Raw genomic sequence first — 20,243 nt, 5'->3', positions numbered from 1 at the left:
AGATTCATTAGATTCTAAAACATAGAATTTATATGCTTTGGAATGCTCAACATATCCAATAAAGATACAATCTATACCTCTCTCACCCAACGTTTTCCTTTTGGGTTCAATGAGCCTTACAACTGCTCTACAACCCCAAACTTTGAGATAACTCACATTTGGTACCTTTTTACACCAAAGTTCATAAGGAGTATTCTTACTCCTTTTATTTGGAGTTCTATTCAATATGTAACATGCAGTTAACATTGCCTCACCCCAAAACCCTTCACTTAAACCAGAATACGACAACATGGAATTAACCATTTCTTTCAAAGTCCTATTCTTCCTTTTGGCTACACCATTTTGTTGTGGTGTATATGGAGCTGTGGTTTGATGTATTATTCCAAGTTTAGTCAAAGTCAATTACTCTTTGTTATGTTTCAGATTGTGTTTAAAATCTTTCCAGGAAGGGGGCAGTTTGTCAATGATCACAGCCACAACAATGGCTTCATCCATTTTCAGATTGTGTTGAGCAAACTATCCCAGGATCCTTAACATTTCATGGTATTGTTTCATAATAGGCCTGGAGTCAATCATCTTGTAACCCATAAAGTTACTGACAAGAAACTTCTTGCTAGAAACATCTTCAGCCATATACTTGGATTCAAGAGAATCCCATAGTTCTTTTGCAAATTCGAAATTTTGATAGATATCAAAAAGAGAGTTAGACATACCATTGAGAATATGACCATGACATATGTAATCATCATTTTCCCACTTTGATCTTCTTCTTGTTGCCTCCAAAGGTTCATCTTCAATAGATTCTGGTAAGACTGGCATGGGTGTAATCAGAACATACACCACTTTCAGAGTGGTAAGGTGAAAGTTCATCTTCTTCTGCCATCTACGAAAATCTTGCCCTTCAAACATGTTCAGTTTTTCAAACTTACTAGTCATTTCCTTCACATAATCACCACTTTTCATGATCACAGAATTGTTTTAATCTTTTTTAGAAATTGGGGTATAGTTGTTGGATTAGGTGTCTAAGCCCATAACTATTATTGGTATGTATTCGACCCGAGAGTAGCATGGTCCATTTGGGTTTCATATCATCAGGACAATTTGTTAAGGTGGACTTTTGAGAGAAGGTTATTTATGGTTTATTAATATATTATAAGTAATAATATATTAATATGAAATCATATGTTTTAAATAGTATTGTTCAAGAATTAATTTGGAATTAATTTAGTGGTCGAAAGAGACTAATTAAATCTATGGGGACTAATTATGATAATTAGTTATATTTATATGTGTTGGGCTTATGATCCATGTTGGACCAAGTTTTTGTATGGATACATAAAGAGTTGGGCCACATGAACCATGGATCATAAAACCCATGGGTATGGATTTGGGTTATATCCATGACCCTAGAAATCCCACATATAAATAGATACTTCATTGCCCAAAATCGCCACTTGTATCTTTTTAGAGTTCATGGTGTCTTTTGTGTGCATGGAATTCTCTCTCAAGTTCATCCTTTGTCCATGGTGTGTTGTGATTCCATTTGAGGCTTCCACACTATTGGGACTAAGCTCTTTAAGGCCAAATACACCAAGAATTATGGCTCCATCAAAAGGTATGTCATGCTAACTAGTATATTATATTTTTATGTTAAATGCATGCTAGATGTAAGATTAAAACCTTGGAAACCATTTGCATGTATAATTAGTGAAAACATAGATCCAAGGTATTTAGGGTTGTATGTGCACCATAGGATGTTGTAGTATACCAAAACCCAACGGTGGTATCAGAGCCATGGGTTGTTTTCAATTACACTTGATGCAAGTTGCTGGAAAAAACTGAAAAAAATCGAATTTTTTGCTGTCGGGACAGCAGACTCGACGAGTCCAGTGATGGACTCGACAAGTCCATGAACAAATTCATCCAACTCGCCGAGTTAGTTCATGCACTCGATGAGTTGGACCCCCTGACAGCTTATCTTTGAGTTTTTTTGGCCTGTTTTGGATTAGAATCATTACCGCAAAGTGTTTTTGTTCATAAAATTTGTTTTTTTTATACTATGGTAATGTTTATTCTCATCCAAATAAAGGATAATGATCAAATTTTCAAGTTTTATACATGTTTATATGATGCTTGAAAAATGTTGATTATGAATGTTCATGTTTATGAGTTTGTTTAGATTAATAGGAAAAATTATGAGATAGTTGTTTTCAATCCAAATTAATCTTGAAGGTGTTCATAATATGTGTTTTTGTAACTTGTCCTCAAGTTACATGAAAAGTCATATTTATGAATTTTAAAACTCATAAAATTTCCATAAGTTATGAAAAAATGAAGAGTCATATTTTTTAATGCTTTTAAAGTCTTCCATAACTTGTCTACAAGTTATGGAACTTGAAGGGTTTTTTCCATTAAACCACTTTAAAATTCATAAGTTATGGAAACCATAAGTTTTTTGAATTGTTCAAAACTTGTCCTCAAGTTTTGGAATTTGTAAAGTCAAACCCCATATACACTTTATTTCCAAACCCAAGAATTTTAAAAGTTAAAGTTCAAACTTTATGGACATCATTAAATTAATTAAAGTGTCTAATTAAAAGAGTTAATAATTCCATAAAGTCATGGTTTAAGTTTAATTAAATTAAGAGTATAGTTTAATTAATAGATTAAACCACCAAGTATTTTAAATGTTTAAGATACACTCTTATACTTTTATAATATTAATAGTTAATACTTATATATATATGTATAAAAACAAAGTCAGTCTTACCGTTAGTAGGCCTCATTCACGAAGCCGGTCTATAAGGGGGTATAAGGTTACTGCCTATAAAATGGCAGTTTAATGGGTGTCCACTCTCACCCACCGCTTCCTTGACCGGTGGAGGGTCGTTAGCTGAACGGGTAGGACAAGGACTATAATTCTCCCTTCATTAAAAGTATTAATGATAAATACTAAGTAACTAAACCTTTTATAAATACCCAATCTTAGTTACTTAGGAAAAAGTGAATAAGGTACTAATCCATGAAATTACACTTTGCACTTTGTTTAAGTCGGTTAGTGGAGCGTGTGTGGTTAACCGGCACACTAACTCGTATTTAACAAGGTAGGAAAAGGGTAACTTAATGTTTATCATAGTATCGATGGAGCGTGTGTGGTTAACCGGCACATCGATTGAGGGGTAAACACTTAAGGGTACCAAGTAATTTGGATGGTTACTTCACAGCTTGTTTTTTGATCCTCGGCATCCCAGTCACAAAACCTGAAGGGCACACTCGAGATTGAAACATCCCATTAAACAGTTCAATGAATCTCAAAGATCTAGGAGTTTCAAAACCAATTAAAACCTAATTATATATATTTCCTTTTCATGGTGGAAATTGGTGAATTGTCATTCTCCTACCTTCAAATATTTTATAGCTTGGATTACGACATCCCTCTTCCAAGTTATAAAAGTATTGTGTTGGGTCCTAGCCTTAATATTTCATATTGGGTGTTATATTAAGGACTTTAAATCAACTATCTTGAATATCTCCCAAAAGATGTCTGGTTTAGACATTTATGATCTTCCCAAATCTCTTGAAACAAGTTTTCCTAAATGAAGATGATGTCCTATGGAAATCATACTTCTTTCACCTCCTCTAATTATACTCCCTAACCCACAAGTTCCTGAAAAGTTTAAGGTCACTTAAGCCCTATTGGCAAGAAAAGGTCTATGTGTGATCACATCTTGGAGATGTAGTCACATATTGACAAGCCGGGAGAGTTGGGTGTCAAAGTCTTGAGAAAGTTGGTGGCTCAACTACTTTCTAAGTCACATAGTGAGTTCTTTTGGAACACCTATGGAATAGACTATGACAAGACCCTTAATGATCTTATCTATTTGCTAAGATCAACTTCCTAAAAACTTTATGGACATTGACAATGATGACACTGGAAATCCAGAAAAACCATTCTCTTCCCAATGGAAAGGGATCGGCCATAGTCAACTCAGTTGACCAAATGGTAAAGAGAAAAGCTAAGTCTGAGATAGTCTCATTACCAAAGGGTCCATATGTTTATATTGCCAAAGAAAGGGGCATTGGTTACGAAGCTGTCAAATTTACCTAAGGATGTTAAAGTCAATAAGTTTGACTCTACTTCAGGTAAAGTCCACTATCTAACTATGCTAAGTTTCTATTCTGAGATTCTTGATACATGATATGACTGGGTCACATGTTGATGTTGTAAGAATCAAAGAAAAGTGAAGAAACTTAAAGAAAGAATATGTTGAATCTGATCGCGTAGATGAATTTCTATCGCATAGTTTGAAGATCGGATTATTGAGCTACTTCTTAGGGGTTATGATATTTTGCTTAGGAATAGATAACAACAACTTTTCATATGGATTGTAAGGATAAGTTCTTTCGTAAACTTTTAAAATAAAAGGTAAATCTTTTGATTTTATTTATTTTAAAATATCCTTACAATGGCATTTGTGAAAATCTGTGTTGCTTATAAGATTACATTAAGAGCAAGAGTGGAAATATGATTTTGATTCTTTCATTTGTGGTAGTGTCTAAATTTACCAAATAAGGAAAGATTCTCATCACCCAAGTTTTAGTTGGATAGAAACTTGGAATCATGCAAGTTGTATAGCATGATGAATGAGAACTTTCGAGCATTGGAAAAATTAAGACTAAGTACTTGTTCACATGGATGTGTGAGTCAAGTGAAGGACTAAGGGATCGGGTACACATTCTTGTGCACTGGTCAGAGTCCACCACAAAAGATCGATAAGACTATTCGTCATAATTTACTATAGCTCAGTAAATATGGTTATACCTACAAGCTTAAGTGTAATTCTGAGACATTGGAAAAGGTTCCAATGTATGGCAAAGCGAATAAGAAGAATCAATTTAGGCAGAAAGATAAAAGTTTCTCAAATCTGAAAAGATGGGAGAGTACTTTAGTATCATGTTTCAAGACCGTCTTAATGATTTTGAGACCTTATCATAATTCATCCTCTAAGTGCATTCTGATAGTTAAGAAGAGGAGTTATGAATTGTTGAAGTGGTTAAATCAAGAAGATGATTCATACTTCGTTTTAAAAACAATTCTTAGAGTTATATTCTAAGAGTGTAACTTGAGTGACATGTCTTAAAGAAGGTTTAAAACACTTATCAAATGTAAGAGTAAAAGTTTTCTACTCTTATACATTTGAAATTGGTAAGTTGTGATGTTTTGGATAAAACAAAGACCAACTAAGGCCAATTGTGTGAATTGTTTGTCTTGATTAGAATCCACACTATCTCTTGAATATCTAACAACAAAGTCTTATATGTCAAGAGGACAGTGGGAGTCTTAAAGGTCTTGAAAGTCTCAAGAACTAATCAAGAATAAAACCTGAAGTTCTTCACTAGCACACGACTTGAGGTTTATAACCTATCATGTTGACATATTCTGTGCCCATTCCAGTTAAAGTTGGCTTTGCATATGAGTTCTTAGAGTTCTCAATTGGTTGCACAACAACTTGGAAGCAATGGCAGGCCATTGAGCTGCCAGGTGGCAAGAAATTAAGATTGAGTTCAGTCCATATGAGTTTGGATTTGTCATTATCCTTGTCTTGTGACTATGGTTTTGACAATTCACATGGATAAGAACACATACACCATTAAATCTAAGGGTCATAAGGTTTCTCTCCGATTCATGAAAATGATGGTGAGGAAACACTTCCACCAAGTAGATTTGAAGTAGATAACAATTGTGATATTTGCATTCTCAAAGTCGTTAGTGGAGCTGTGTGGTTAACTGGCACACTAACATGGACTTGTGAGAAGTGGAAAAGGACTAAACAACTGAGACTATGATTACGGCATCCTTTTTCATAGTTCTGAAATTGTTTAGACACACCTGTGAGCTATCTAAGATAAGGTGTATGATATTGATAAAGTTTTATCAAAGCAATCTAGTATTAGAAATTTGAACTTTTGTAAGAAAGTCAATAAAGTATTGTTTTTTCTAGAAGTTCAGCTGATTTCTGAGTACATGTCAAAGCTAGTGGGAGCATAAGTGTTATACTAATAATCATCATGTAAGTAGGAGCATGATAATTATGATAAAGGTTTCAAGTTAGCAATGTTAATTATAGAAAACAAAAGGTTTCAATTGGGAAAAAGTTGTTTTGCTATAATTAAGGGAGAGGAAATTGTACTTCATCTCAAATCTAAAAGCTCAGATTGAGGTTTTAATCGTATTTACTCAAGTATATATATATGAATGTTATGTTGGAATGGCTCAACATAAGAAAATTCTAATATATGGGTCCATTATTTGCGTTCTAAAATTCGATTATGATTACGACATCCCTTTTCATAATCTAAATTATGAGAACTTGGCAAATTGAAATGGAAATATTATAGCAAAAGACTGGTTTAGTCTTTATGTGAGACATCATGAATCGTGTCCCATATGCTTCGGATATAGGATCGACTGCATGTGCTATATTCTTCCTTTCTAAGATTTTCCAAATGCCTGGGGCATTAAGAAGGGAAAATGTCTAGAATTTGATATGACTAAAAGGATTAAACAATTGTCGAGGACAATCTAAGGTTTACCAAAGATTGGTTGCTCAAGGACAGTTGGAAGTATAGTGATAATTCTGGAAGGACCATATTGACATAATCTGTAAGGAGGCAACTCTTGTTCAGAAGTGATAGTCAAAATGGAATATGGAAATGTTTCAAAGTTAGAAATTATTCAATCTATGTAAGATTAGGAAACTTAATGCAAAAAGTAGGGGTGCAAACGAGCTGAGCCGAGCCCGAGCCTGGCCAGGCTCGGCTCGGGCTCGTTTAAGTTATATAAGGCTCGAGCTCGAGCTCGGCTCGATTCGAGCTTTCTTGTACTGAGCTCGGCTCGAGCTCGTAAAGAATTATACAAGCTCGGCTCGGGCTCGGGCTCTACTCGTTTTTTATCTGACATGTCTAAATAAGCTTAAGCTCGGCTCGAGCTCGTTAAGAAGCTCGTTTACTAATACCCTAAATCCATAATTCTCCTAATATGTTTTTATTTTAATATATATAAATAATATTAAAATATATCATATAAAGGCTCGTTTAGGCTCGCGAGCCTAATCAAGCTTAATGACATAGGCTTGAGCTCGAGCTCGTTTAATAAACGAGCTTAATATTAAGCTCGAGCTCGGCTCGGGCTCGTTTAAAATCGATTTCGAGTCGAGCTTTTAACGATCCGATCTCGAGTAGCTCGCGAGTAGCTTGACTCGTTTGCACCCCTAGCAAAAAGGATGTTTCCAAGGAGTTGATTTCCTTTGGAATGCTCTGTAATGTTTGTTGTCAAGTCTTTTTGACTTTGTGCATAATCATTACAAGAGGATAAATGCATATAAGTTAAGAATCTAACAGATTTCAGCAAATGGCATGAATTTGGAATTCTTGCATTTGCAGTAAGGATTTGGGACTATGAAAAGAGGATCATTGAAGTTATGTTCAATTGATCTATTTCACAAAGTAAAGATCATAGACAAACATAGTATGCATACTTGGTGTATGGCATGACTAGTGTTTAGAAAACATAGTGTACATGCTTGGAGCATGGGACAACTATTGTTGTAAATTCAAGAATAAAGTTGATAGCTGAAACAGTATACAACGAATAATGTGTAATCATATGGTGATAAATAAAAGGTGTTTTATTTATGTTCATAGGTTTTGATACCATATTCGATTCAACTATTCTTGTGTTTCATTTTGCATGTTTTGACTTCCAGAATAAACTAGGTCATTGTTCTGGATGACTAAGTTATTCAAACCATCCACAGTCGGTCATATGTTGGAAGTAGATATGAATTAAGACTGTCATGGGTTGGCTTGTAGAGGTCTAAGATGTTGGACAAAGGGTTACAACACTCATGAGTGCTCATAAGTTCTGAGTATTGGATTCAACCCACGCTCATTGGAATCACTTCATGGATTTTATCACGAGTGATCATGAGACGGTAATATCTTATATTCTTCAAACCTAGAGATATGAGTTGTTACTATGAGTTGGTTATACATTGATTGCACGAAAACGCATTGGTAACTCGATGTTATAAAACGTGCCTTTGTGTATGATTCAACAAGTAGTAGAACAAGCCATATGAGTCGAAGTTTATCCATTCCTTTTACCTTTGGGATAAAAGCGATATCTGTGGGCCCCTTGATGATTTGGTGATAACAAACGTAAGTGCTCGGCCGAGCCTGGACTGATTTGATTTGTTCAATTAGTCAGTCGTCATAAATCGGAAATCGGGAAACAAAAAATGGACAGAGAGAATGATTATAATCCATGTCTCAGTCCATATGATATCTAGAATGGAGGAATATATGATCCCTTATATAATGGACATGTCATTTAATTTGTTCAGAGTTTGACAGCGGCTTTAAGAGCTACAATTGCTAGTCGGGATCTTGGAGTCATACTTGAATAATAGTTTTAGACTTATCCAAGTGGGAGACTGTTAGATTAGGTGTCTAAGCCCATAACTATTATTGGTATGTATTCGACCCGAGAGTAGCATGGTCCATTTGGTTTGCATATCATCAGGACAATTTGTTAGGGTGGACTTTTGAGAGAAGGTTATTTATGGTTTATTAATATATTATAAGTAATAATATATTAATATGAAATCATATGTTTTAATTAGTATTGATCAAGAATTAATTTGGAATTAATTTAGTGGTCGAAAGAGACTAATTAAATCTATGGGGACTAATTATGATAATTAGTTATATTTATATGTGTTGGGCTTATGATCCATGTTGGACCAAGTGTATGTATGGATACATAAAGAGTTGGGCCACATGAACCATGGATCATAAAACCCATGGGTATGGATTTGGGTTATATCCATGACCCTAGAAATTCCAAAATCGTCACTTGTATCTTTTTAGAGTTCATGGTGTCTTTTGTGTGCATGGAATTCTCTCTCAAGTTCATCCTTTGTCCATGGTGTGTTGTGATTCCATTTGAGGCTTCCACACTATTGGGGCTAAGCTCTTTAAGGCCAAATACACCAAGAATTCAAGCTCCATCAAAAGGTATGTCATGCTAACTAGTATATTATATTTTTATGTTAAATGCATGCTAGTTGTAAGATTAATACCTTGGAAACCATTTGCATGTATAATTAGTGAAAACATAGATATAAGGTATTTAGGGTTGTATGTGCACCATAGAATGTTGTAGTATACCAAAACCCAACAATAGTAAGGCTTGGAATTCTAAGAATTATGTAAAACACTTTCAGATTAAAGCATTTGGGTGGTACTCCCAATATTCTTTAATCGGATAAGACTCAGAGAGACAAGAATTTAGAATGCTTTGATGATAGTTTCGTTTGTACCAGAAAAATGAGACCACAACCGAATTTATGATCTTTGTCTGAAAATTGTCATATGACAATTTCAAACTGACATAAACTATAAAAACTGGCATAAAACGGAAGTTTGGATAAGGGTCAAACAATGGTCAATTCTCTGTCATATGATAGCTCTACCCCAACCAGGGGCTCTGCCCCTTGGACCCCGCCAGGGGCTGCCGCCCCTTTGACCCCGCTCCCAGGGGCGCTGCCCCTGGACCCCCGTTCGTTTAGGGGCTTCGCCCCTAAATGACAGTGTACTTTGAAAACTTGATCAAACTTAAACAAGTGTGTACTCCACACCTTCCTTGTTTAATATTTATCAAGATCACTTTTGGTCAACAAAGTAATCCCATTACACTTAAATAATATTGATGACAACAAATCACCAATAGAAGTTGCCAAATTTACGAAGTTTCTTTTGCTTTTGCTTCACTGGACCAGCCTGATAATTGGTGGGAATTTTAGTTTCCGGATTGACTATTGTAGAACATGAGTATGACCCCTTTGCAATATCATTTTTTCATTTTCATCTTAATTTCGTCTGAAATGAACAATAAATCTTGAATTATAGAATCTGATACTAACTTAGACAAACCCAAAGATTGTGAAAAGATTGAGCAATTAGGAAAAGGAATTGATGGCATATCAGGCATTTAAAGGGAGCCAACCAATTCATTTTTTGGATGTGGAGGTATAGTTAGCAATTATGTTGATTATTAATTGTTGGATCTTTTGTAAAATATTATGGATTCTTTGGTTTTTATATTTTTGTCAAACATGGAAAAGATAAATATGTTTTTCTTATTTGGGAATGGAATGGAAGCCACTGTGAGGAAAAAAAAAAAAAAAAAAAAAAAAAAAAAAAAAAAAAAAAAAAAAGACGACAAAAATGACAACAATATGAAAGTTTTATAATTCTGAATAAAGCTCAAACCGAAGACAATGGCCATATTTTCCAAGTAAATATTACAATTATTTTCTTAATCTAACAAGGCAATTCTTTTCTTACATCAAAATCATTTTCCGCTTTCGATAGAGATGATTATAATCCGGTCCATAACATAGGTGACCTTCATCTAGTTATCCTTAATTTAAAAAGTACCTAGTATAAAATATCATAGATTTCAAGTTGATAATAATTTATTTCTAGTTTTAATGGCCTCATAAATATAGAATAGATTAAATTTCTAATATTAGTATGATGAGTTATTGATGGACCCATAAATATGTAAAACTTTTTATATTATAAAGTAATAAATACTTGATTATATCAATATCATCATTATTTGGAGAGAAACTCAAAGGAATTCATTTGGTTGGTAATACCGTAATACCATACCCCCACTAATCTTTGGGTCCAAGAATGTTAGATTAATCAAAAGATACGAACATCATTATCTAATTATTCTCATAAACAGCAATTATTATATTACACGCAATCTTTTCAATTATTATTATTATTATTATTATTATTATTATTATTATTATACTAGGTGTGAAACCCGTATGTTATACGGGTTTGATAAAACAAAAATTAAATATAAAAGTTTAAACAAAAATTTATTTAAATTTGAAATTTAAAACTTAAAATTTGAATTTAAAAAGAAACATATTAAATACTATATGAGTACTAATATTTTAATTTATTAGTTATTTTCAATTAAGACAATTATTAATTGAGGTGTAAATATGATGTGTTAGTTAAGAAAATATTAAAAAAATGAGAAAATGACAAATGGAAAAAACATTTATTCAAAAATACCAAAAAATGACATGTGTCCAAGTTAATGAGAGAATGACATGTAGCAAAATTATTTTCATTTATTAGGGATGATGTTAGGGTGACAATTTATGATACTACACGACAAAAATAAACGATACGAAACGAAATTGGGACGAAACTGAAATTTTAATCCGTGTTCGTGTCGTATTCGTGTTAACTTTAAAAAACACGATGTCGTGTCGTGTCGTGTCCGTGTTCAAAATTTGACACGATTTAGTAGTTCTTTATCATGTTTTTTGTGTTTGTCGTGTTATATTTGATAAAGTATTCATTAAATAAACTAGTTTTTAGTATATATATGTTATATTTTTTGTGTCGTGTCGTGTTTGTCGTTTTTTAATTCATTCGTTTTCGTGTTAGTTAAAAAAAAAACACGACATCATGTCGTGTCGTGTTCATGTTACATAAAACCTTATCGTGTCGTGTCGTGTCAGACAGAAACACGAAACAATAGCACGATTTGTCACCCCTATATAATGTGATGATAAATAGAGAACCATAATTCATAACGAACCACTCGTGAGCGTCAGAAATCATACCAAAAAATTCACCTCCTAACCAAAAAACTCACATCTTTTTTTCGTTTTAAAATTTTTTAGGCCACATTTTTTATCAAAAAATAAAAACAAATATACCGTTGTTCTCGATTTTTCGTCTTCTTTCCATAGAGATCGATGTTGATATATAACAAATAAACTTTTTTTTTCGAAAAAAACTCACTTCATTTTGTTAGTTTTTTCAATATTTAAGTTTATTTTTATCAAAAAAAAATTATACCAAAAATATTAATTTTTTGTACTCTATAAATAAACATCAACACCGATTTAAAAAAAAACAAAAAAAAAAACCTCGAATAGTGTAGATTCACACTGTGAATCTAAACTGTAAATATTTCAATTTTTAACATTCACAATGTGAAAAAATTTCGATCAGTTCAGATTGACACTATGACTCTGACTTACTATTATGCACACTGTGAATCTGAGAAGGTTCACAATTTGAATTTGAACAGGTTTACAATATGAATCTAAATAGGTTCACAATGTGAATATGAACTGAAATATCGTTTTTTTACATGAATATATACAAAAAAACATGAATTTTGATATATTTATTAATTTTTTTTATAAAAAAATAGACCTTAACTTTTCAACAAAGGAAATGAAGTGAGTTTTTTTTCGAAAAAAAAAAGTTTGTTTTCTATATATATCATCATGGATCTCTTTGGAAAGAGGACGAAAAATCGTGATCACTACTCGGTTAAAAATATTAACTAAATGTTCAAATGAAGTAATCTTCTCAAATGTTCCGCTACAAGAAAATTGGTTGTTAAAAATATTAACTAAATGTTCAAATAAAGTAATAGAATAAGGAGGAACATTTAACATCCATTTTAAGGCTGATCCTGTGAGGGTTGAGCCAAAACCCTTGCATAGGAAAGCTTCCTTCAGATGGATGGGAATATGGATGATCTCCATTCTTTCTCAGTATTATTCCACATGTTCTTCAGGATCTGTGGTTTCATCGTAAGGCTTCGTATTAGGAGTTTGGAAGAGCCTTGGGACTTCAGTATCAGCTATTGTTGGAGAAAATCTAGAGATCCTGTGGATCTTGGGGGGATACCTCTAGTATAGGTTGAACCACTCCGGGCACACTTGAAATCATCTACCTTAACTGCTTAAGTTCCTTAGCCATGACTGGGCTCATTCATATATCATGGTCGATAGAGTAAATATTAAGAGTATTATTATTCACGAAGTTACCAGGATCCTTGTTATTAGGAGTGATGAAGACTTCGTCGGGATCTTGGATCACATGGGCCCACTCGTTTAGAGTTACACCCCAAGTAGGAGCAGGTGTTGGTGTTGAGGATCCTACCTCCCGGCGGTTTCCTGAGGATCCTATCTTGTCAAAGTTCAGGATCTTGGGTTTCAAGATCGAGAGTGTTGCTTCTTGGGGTTTATGGATCTCCTCCCTCATTCTCTCCATTTCCTTGAGCACCGTCTTATTTTCATCCTACTACTGAGTAACTTGTTGTTCCAGTATCTTCATCATAGCAAAAAGCTTGTTGTTGGAAATCACTACAAGAGGATCCTAAAATCCTTGGGTAGTGACCAGAGAGGTGTTTTTCTTCGGTGCATTAGAAGTCTTTTTAGGAGCTCCACTCGTAGGTGGTGGAAGGGTTTTAGAGGAAATGGGTGGAATAGAGGAAGTGGATAAGGTTGGTTGGGTAGACATGATTTCTGAATTATTATGAACACCACGGCCCCACGGTGGGTGCCAAATTGTTTTGGTAAAAAATTGATGAAATGATATATTATCAAATTGTATGAGAGGTTGTGGTGTTAAGATAATGTAAATGTCGAATGATGATCAAAGTGAGACAAACGGGTTACAATGAAAGCCCTTGATCCTTGATAAGATCTTCGACATAAATCCTTGGCAGGTGATAGTGATCACCTACCTTGTTGTTTTAATTGATATAAATTGTTGATTACAGAGAAGATGATGATAATATGAATACAAGAGTGATAGTAGAGCTTCATGTGTATCTAGTGTGTGTTTTACAAGTTTTATCTATAGTCTAGGCTAAACAACAAGAATTCTGATATTTCTGGGATCCTCTTGAATGAATATATGCACGTTGTTTGACTTGGTTCTCGTGGGTCTTTAGTCTGGTTGAAATAATTCTTAATGGAGAATGGGTCTTATATTGACTAATTATGCACGTGAGAGAAAAAGAAAGTAGAATATATATACGTTAAAAGTGTTAGGAAATACTAATGGTAATAATTAGGATCCCGAGATATGCTTAAGCATCCTGAAGCTTTAAAAATATTAAGGATCTGGAATATGATTCTTCAATCCTGCCCCTAACAGTATATATATATATATATATATATATATATATATATATATATATATATATATATTGTTAGGGCCAGAATCCTCAAACGTCATCAGATATTCAGGATCCTCAACTATCTCAGGATCCCGACTATTACCGATATTATTATTTATTAACATTTATAACGGTTATATTTCGTTCATGACTAACACATGTGCAGAAATAGTCAAGAGAAGACTTATTCTCAACAGAGTTTCGTCTCAACTATGCTAAAGATCCAGAGTACCAAGTCAAATAACTTTTTACAAAGCTGGTCATAGAGGATCCCGGGAATATCGGACATCTTGTTAGCTAGTTTAGACTATAAATTGACACTTGTATCTCACACACGACACACTTTAGATTACTCTTAGCTTACTCTAGAAACTATTTCACTTGCTCTTACCGAAATACTCTCTGTAATCATCATTTTTTACTAATAAGATCATCAAGGCATGTGATCATTATCACCTCCCAAGGTTTTATGTCGGAGATCCTAATAAGGATCAAGGGATTTCCTTGTAAACAATCATGTCATTCTCTTTACTTCTCTATATTTTATAATTCGAACATCACAGCCTCTCATTCAATTTGGTTGCTCAATACTTGTGTAATTTTTGACCAAAACAATTTGGCATCCATCGTGGGGTTGTGGTTTTCAAAATCCTCGAAAAGATCATGTCTACGCAATCAATCCTTTCTTCATCCTCCGCTCCTTCCATTCCAACCAAAAACCTACCACCTCCTTCGATTAGACCCCCTGGTCAGAGGAAAGCGCCTGACACTTCTAAGAAAAACACCCCTCCGGTCACTAACCAAGGAAGTGTCAGGACTCTAGGATCCGACTGCTCCGGTCACTACTGTAAAACTATTCGCTATGATGAGGAAAATGACGCAACAGATGACTCAGCAGCAAGAATAGAATAGAACACTAATTAGAGAAGTGGAAAAGATGAAGGCGGAATTTTTGAGATCCTAGGAAACAACGTCCATAGTTGTACAACCAAGGATCCTGAACTTCGATAATGTAGGATCCTCAGGAAATCACCAGGGGAACACAACTCCTGCTACTGTTGCGTCACCCTGGGGACAACTATGAACAATCGAGCATCTACGAACAATGATCTAAATGAACCTTTCAATACTCCTAGAAACCTTAATTCTAGTAACTTCTTAAACAACAATACTATCAATACTAACCCTATAAATGTTGATGCAGGAATAAGTCCAAACATGGCTAGGGAACTTCAGCCGCTAAGATGGATGATCTCAAGTGTACCCGGAGTAGTTCAACCCATACCAGAAGCATCTCCAACAAGTCATAGGATCTTGAGATTTTCTCCTGCGATAGCCGATACTAAAGTTCCTAAACGCTTCCAGACTCCTAACATGAAGCCTTACGATGGAACTACGGATCCTGAAGAGCATGTGGCACAATACCGAGAGAGGATGGAGATAATTCCCATCCCATTACACTTGAAGGAAGCTTGCATATGCAAAGGCTTGGGTTCAACCCTCACGGGATCAGCTCTTAAATGGCTGCTAAACGTTCCTCCCTATTCTATTACTTTATTTGCACACTTACTCAATATTTTCAATAATTAGTTTTCTTATAGCAGAACCTTCGAAAAGATCATTAGTGATCTTTATCGGGTGGTTCAGGATCCTAAGGAACGACTTAGGGATTTTGTTAACAGTTTTGGCAGGGAAGCTCTAAGCATCCCCTACATTGACATGGTGACTGTTGTAAAGGCCTTCAAGATGGGTCTAAGGAAGGATTCACCCTTCTATGAACATCTTGTGATGACCCCATGCAAGAGATTGGACGAATTTAGGTGCCGGGAATTGAGGTTCATAAGGCTAGAAGAGGATAAAGAAATCCAGAAAAGGAGCAACCCTTTAAGTCAATACGAGAATCCTAATAGGAAGGGAGAATCCTTGGCCCCAAGATCCTACAAATCAAAGCCCTATTCCAAACCGGATCATCACAGGGTTAATGCCCTCAAAGATGAAAGAGAGGAAGAGGAACTTCCTAAGATCACTTACTACTGTTTTTTGTGGATGTTTCAGGTATAATCCATGCTATGTAGGATCTCGGAGACAAAGCAAGGTAGCCAAAGAAGGATAACAAGTCCAGCAGTTGGAAAGAAAAGTCCAAAGGGTGTGCTTACCACAAAGATTACGGTCACACGACAGAGGATTGTATAGCCCTAAGAAAGGACATCAGCTACCACCTTAGCAAGTGGCATCTCAAAGAGATCCTTGGCAGAAAAAAAAGTCCAAGGAGAACAACCAGGATGGTGACAAGATTCCGGAGAAACCAGGATCTCCACCCCCAAACTCCAAGATAATTAACATTATCTCAGGCGGATCTAACATTTGTGGTACTTCTTACTCTCATGCTAAAAGGAACACCAAGGTCTCTAAAACAAAAGGAGGATTGACCATGGAAGAATATTGTGGTTAGTAATGAAAAGGAAATCATGTTTGACGAGATGGACAGGGAAGGGATCTAGGATTCTCAGCACGACGGACTTGTGATAACAGTGTACATGGCCAACCACTTCGTCAGAAGGATCCTTGTTGATGGAGGATACTCAGTCAACATCGTACTCTTAGACGCACCAAAGAGGACGAAGATCTCGGAATCGGAGATAATCAAAAGATCCTGGTCCTCAAAGGATTTAGTGGGGAAACAAAACACACTAGTGGGGAGATAAAGTTGCCAATATACATAGAGGGGGGTGTAAACTCTATACAAAATTTATGTGTTATTGACACTTTATCTTCTTATAATGTGATATTAGGTAGACCGTGGATCCACGATATGAAAGGAGTTTCATCAACATATCATCAGTGTGTAAAGATGCCTACTCCATACGGAACGGTGAAGATCATGGGAGAACAACAAGAATCGAAGGAATGTTATAAAACCTCTATGAAGCCTACGACCAAACCCCAAAAAGAATAGCAATTAAGGAAGGGGGCATGACATGTTCTAGAAACGAAGGAGCAAGATGTGAAGGAAGTGCCCCTGAGCATTGAGGATCCTAAAGCCAAAGTCCTCATAGGATCCTCAACACCAGAGAAAATCAAGCACGACCTGTTAAACTTCCTTCAAACTAAAAGCAAGACATTCGCATGGAAACACGAAGATATGACAGACCAATATACCAAAAGAGAAGGAAATCTGCGATCGAAAGGAATTAGATCATCCAAGAAGAAGTGAAAAAATCTCCTCAAGAAAGGGATGATCAGGGAAGTGAAGTTCCCAAGATGGCTAGCTAATGTAGTTGTCATACAAAAGAAGAATGGAAAATGGTGAGTATGTGTAGACTACACGGATCTTAACAAGGCTTGTCCTAAGGATCCTTTCCTCTACCACAAAATGACTCTATGATAGATGCAATGGATAGCCACAAACTCTTAAACTTCATGGATGCTTCAGCAAGATTCCAACAAATCCAGATGGAACCATCCGATCAAGAAGATACAGCGTTTATAACACCAACATGTATATATTGTTACACTGCAATGCCTTTTGGTCTTAAAAATGAGGTTCAACATATCAAAGATTGGTGAATCGGATGTTTAAAGACAAGTTGGGGGACACCATGGAGGTTTATATTGACGACATGGTGGTGAAGTCAATGAAAGCTAAAGATTATCTCAGGGATCTCAAAGAAGCCTTCGACATTCTAGACGAATACAACATGAAGTTGAATCCACTTAAGTGCCACTTTGGGATGAAGTCGGGCAAGTTCCTTGGGTATATTGTGACCAAGAGAGGAATAGAAGCACGCCCAGAGCAGATCAAAGCAATCATCAAGCTGAAATCTCCATCATCAACAAAAGACATCCAAACGATAACCGGAAGAGTAACGGCACTCAGCAGGTTCATTTCAAGATCCTCGGAAAGGTGTAAGCCCTTCTATGATATCTTGAAGTAGAACAAGAGGTTCGAATGGACTGAAGAGCACTAAAAAGCTTTTCAGGAACTCAAAAAACACTTGAGTTCCACGCCATTACTAGTGAAGCCTATAAATGGAGAACAACTTCTCCTCTACCTCTCGGTATCCTCAAACGCAGTAAGTGTTGTCTTGGCCAAGGATATTAACGGAGACTAATATCCTATCTACTATGTAAGTAAAAGTCTTTCGGATCCTGAGACTAGGTATTCTCATCTTGAAAAATTAATTCTTGCGTTAGTAACTGCTTCTACTAAATTAAGACATTATTTCAAGACACATACTATACATGTGAAAACTAATTCTACTATTAAGAATGTGATGAGAGAACCAGTAATGTCAGGAAGGATGGAAAAATGGTCAGTGAAGTTAAGCACGTTTGACATCAAATATGAGCTAAGATCCGCCATAAAGTCACAAGCGTTAGCAGACTTTGTGGCTGACTTTAGTGATGATCTACAAAACGAAGTAGACATTGAAGTTAAACAACTCCTAGAAGATGAACACTTGGGAAAATGGACATTGTTCATAGATGGAGCCTCAAACCAAAAAGGAACAGGGCTAGGGGTCATACTAAAATCACCACAAGGGGACATCCAACCCCAGGAAGTTAGTCACGAATTCAACACAACCAGCAACGAAGCAGAATATGAAGCACTCATCGTGGGACTACAATTGACTAAGGATCTTCAAATCAAGGATCTTCAGGTATTTGTTGATTCTTTATTATTAGCTAATCACTTCAATGGATCTTATGCAGTGAAAGGTGAAAGATTAGCATTATACCTGGAGATCCTCAAAACATTAGCCTCTGATTTTGAAAACTTTAGCCTAACCCAAGTTCCTAGAGAAGAAAACACAAAAGCAGACGCATTAGCCAACTTAGGATCCTTCCTAAGGATCTCACCAGAAACGAAGATCCCTATAAACCACATAATAACTCCAGATATAGAAGCCCTTTCCAACAAATCCGATGATCTTGAACAACCAGTAAGTGTAGCATCCATCGAAGATCCTGACCATCAGATCCCTCCTGGAAGGGATCCCGACAAACAGGATCCTCAAAGACGTTTAAGATCAAGGATCCAACCCATTATGGAATATCTCCAAAATGTCACAATCCCAAGAACGGAAAAAAGCAAAAGAGCATTCAGAACAAGAGTCTCAAGATTCATAATAATCCAAGGTAAACTCTATAAAAAATCTATGGTAGGTCCATATTTTAGATGCTTGGAAGATCCTGAAGCTGCAGAAGTCTTAAAGGACATACATGAAGGAGACTGTGGCAATCACACTGGGGGTAGATCCTTATGCTCCAAGGTATTGAGAGCATGATACTACTAGCCAACCATGAAGAGAGATTGTTTTCTACATGCTTAAAAGTATGATTCTTTCCAAAGACATAGCAACATCCTGCATTAACCATTAGAACCTCTACATCCTATTATCTCTCCATGGCCATTCAGGAAATGGGGAATGGATATAGTGGGAAAATTACCAATAGCTCCAGGAGGAAAAGTCTTCATGTTGATGATGGCTGATTACTTCTCCAAGTGGATCAAAGTTGAAGCCTTCATTCAGGTAAGAGACAAAGAGGTAGTCTCGTTTATTAAATGTAATATATTGACCAAGTTCGGGATCCCGGCTGAAATCATATGCGACAATGGATCCCAATTGATAAGCAAAAGGACAAGAGACTTTTTCACGAGTTAGGGAATCAAAATGATAATGTCCACTCCTATTCATTCCCAAGCTAATGGTCAAGCAAAATCTAGCAATAAGATCATAGTAAACAACTTGAAGAAAAGGCTAGATAAGAAGAAATGAAGATGGGCAGAAGAGCTTCCTTTCGTCTTGTGGGCAGATAGGACCACTTCCAAAATAGCCACATGTCATACCCCTACTCCTTGGTGTTCGGGACAAAAGAAATGATCCCTACCAAAGTAGTGATCCCGACGGCAAGATACTTGATCCAAAACCAAGAAAAACAATGATAAGATCCTAGCCCAGGATCTTGACGTTGTTGATGAACTCAAAGATCTTGCCAAGATATGCATTGCTGATCATCAACAAAGGATCACCAAGGCTTACAGTAAGAACATAAAAGTCAGAAGATTCCAAATAGGAGACTTGGTATTAAGGAAAACATTCAAAAACACCAAGGATCCTAGTATACGTAAATTAGCTCCTAAGTGGGAATGACC

The 20,243-nt window shown here is 35.7% G+C and overlaps 1 protein-coding gene across 1 annotated transcript; it reads left to right on the top strand.

Annotated features, from left to right (window-relative positions):
- Positions 1 to 18,375: 18,375 nt before the first annotated feature.
- LOC145066900 (uncharacterized) lies at positions 18,376 to 19,374 on the top strand. Its single transcript, XM_079014145.1, has one exon. It carries the CDS (start codon positions 18,376 to 18,378, stop codon positions 19,372 to 19,374), a length of 999 nt encoding a protein of 332 aa, XP_078870271.1.
- Positions 19,375 to 20,243: the final 869 nt, after the last annotated feature.

Source organism: Lactuca serriola, chromosome 8 (genome assembly GCF_051521515.1).
Source record: "Lactuca serriola cultivar US96UC23 chromosome 8, Lser_US96UC23_V15, whole genome shotgun sequence".
In the NCBI taxonomy this organism is placed as follows: domain Eukaryota; kingdom Viridiplantae; phylum Streptophyta; class Magnoliopsida; order Asterales; family Asteraceae; genus Lactuca; species Lactuca serriola.
This window is presented reverse-complemented; position numbering and strand designations above follow the sequence as displayed.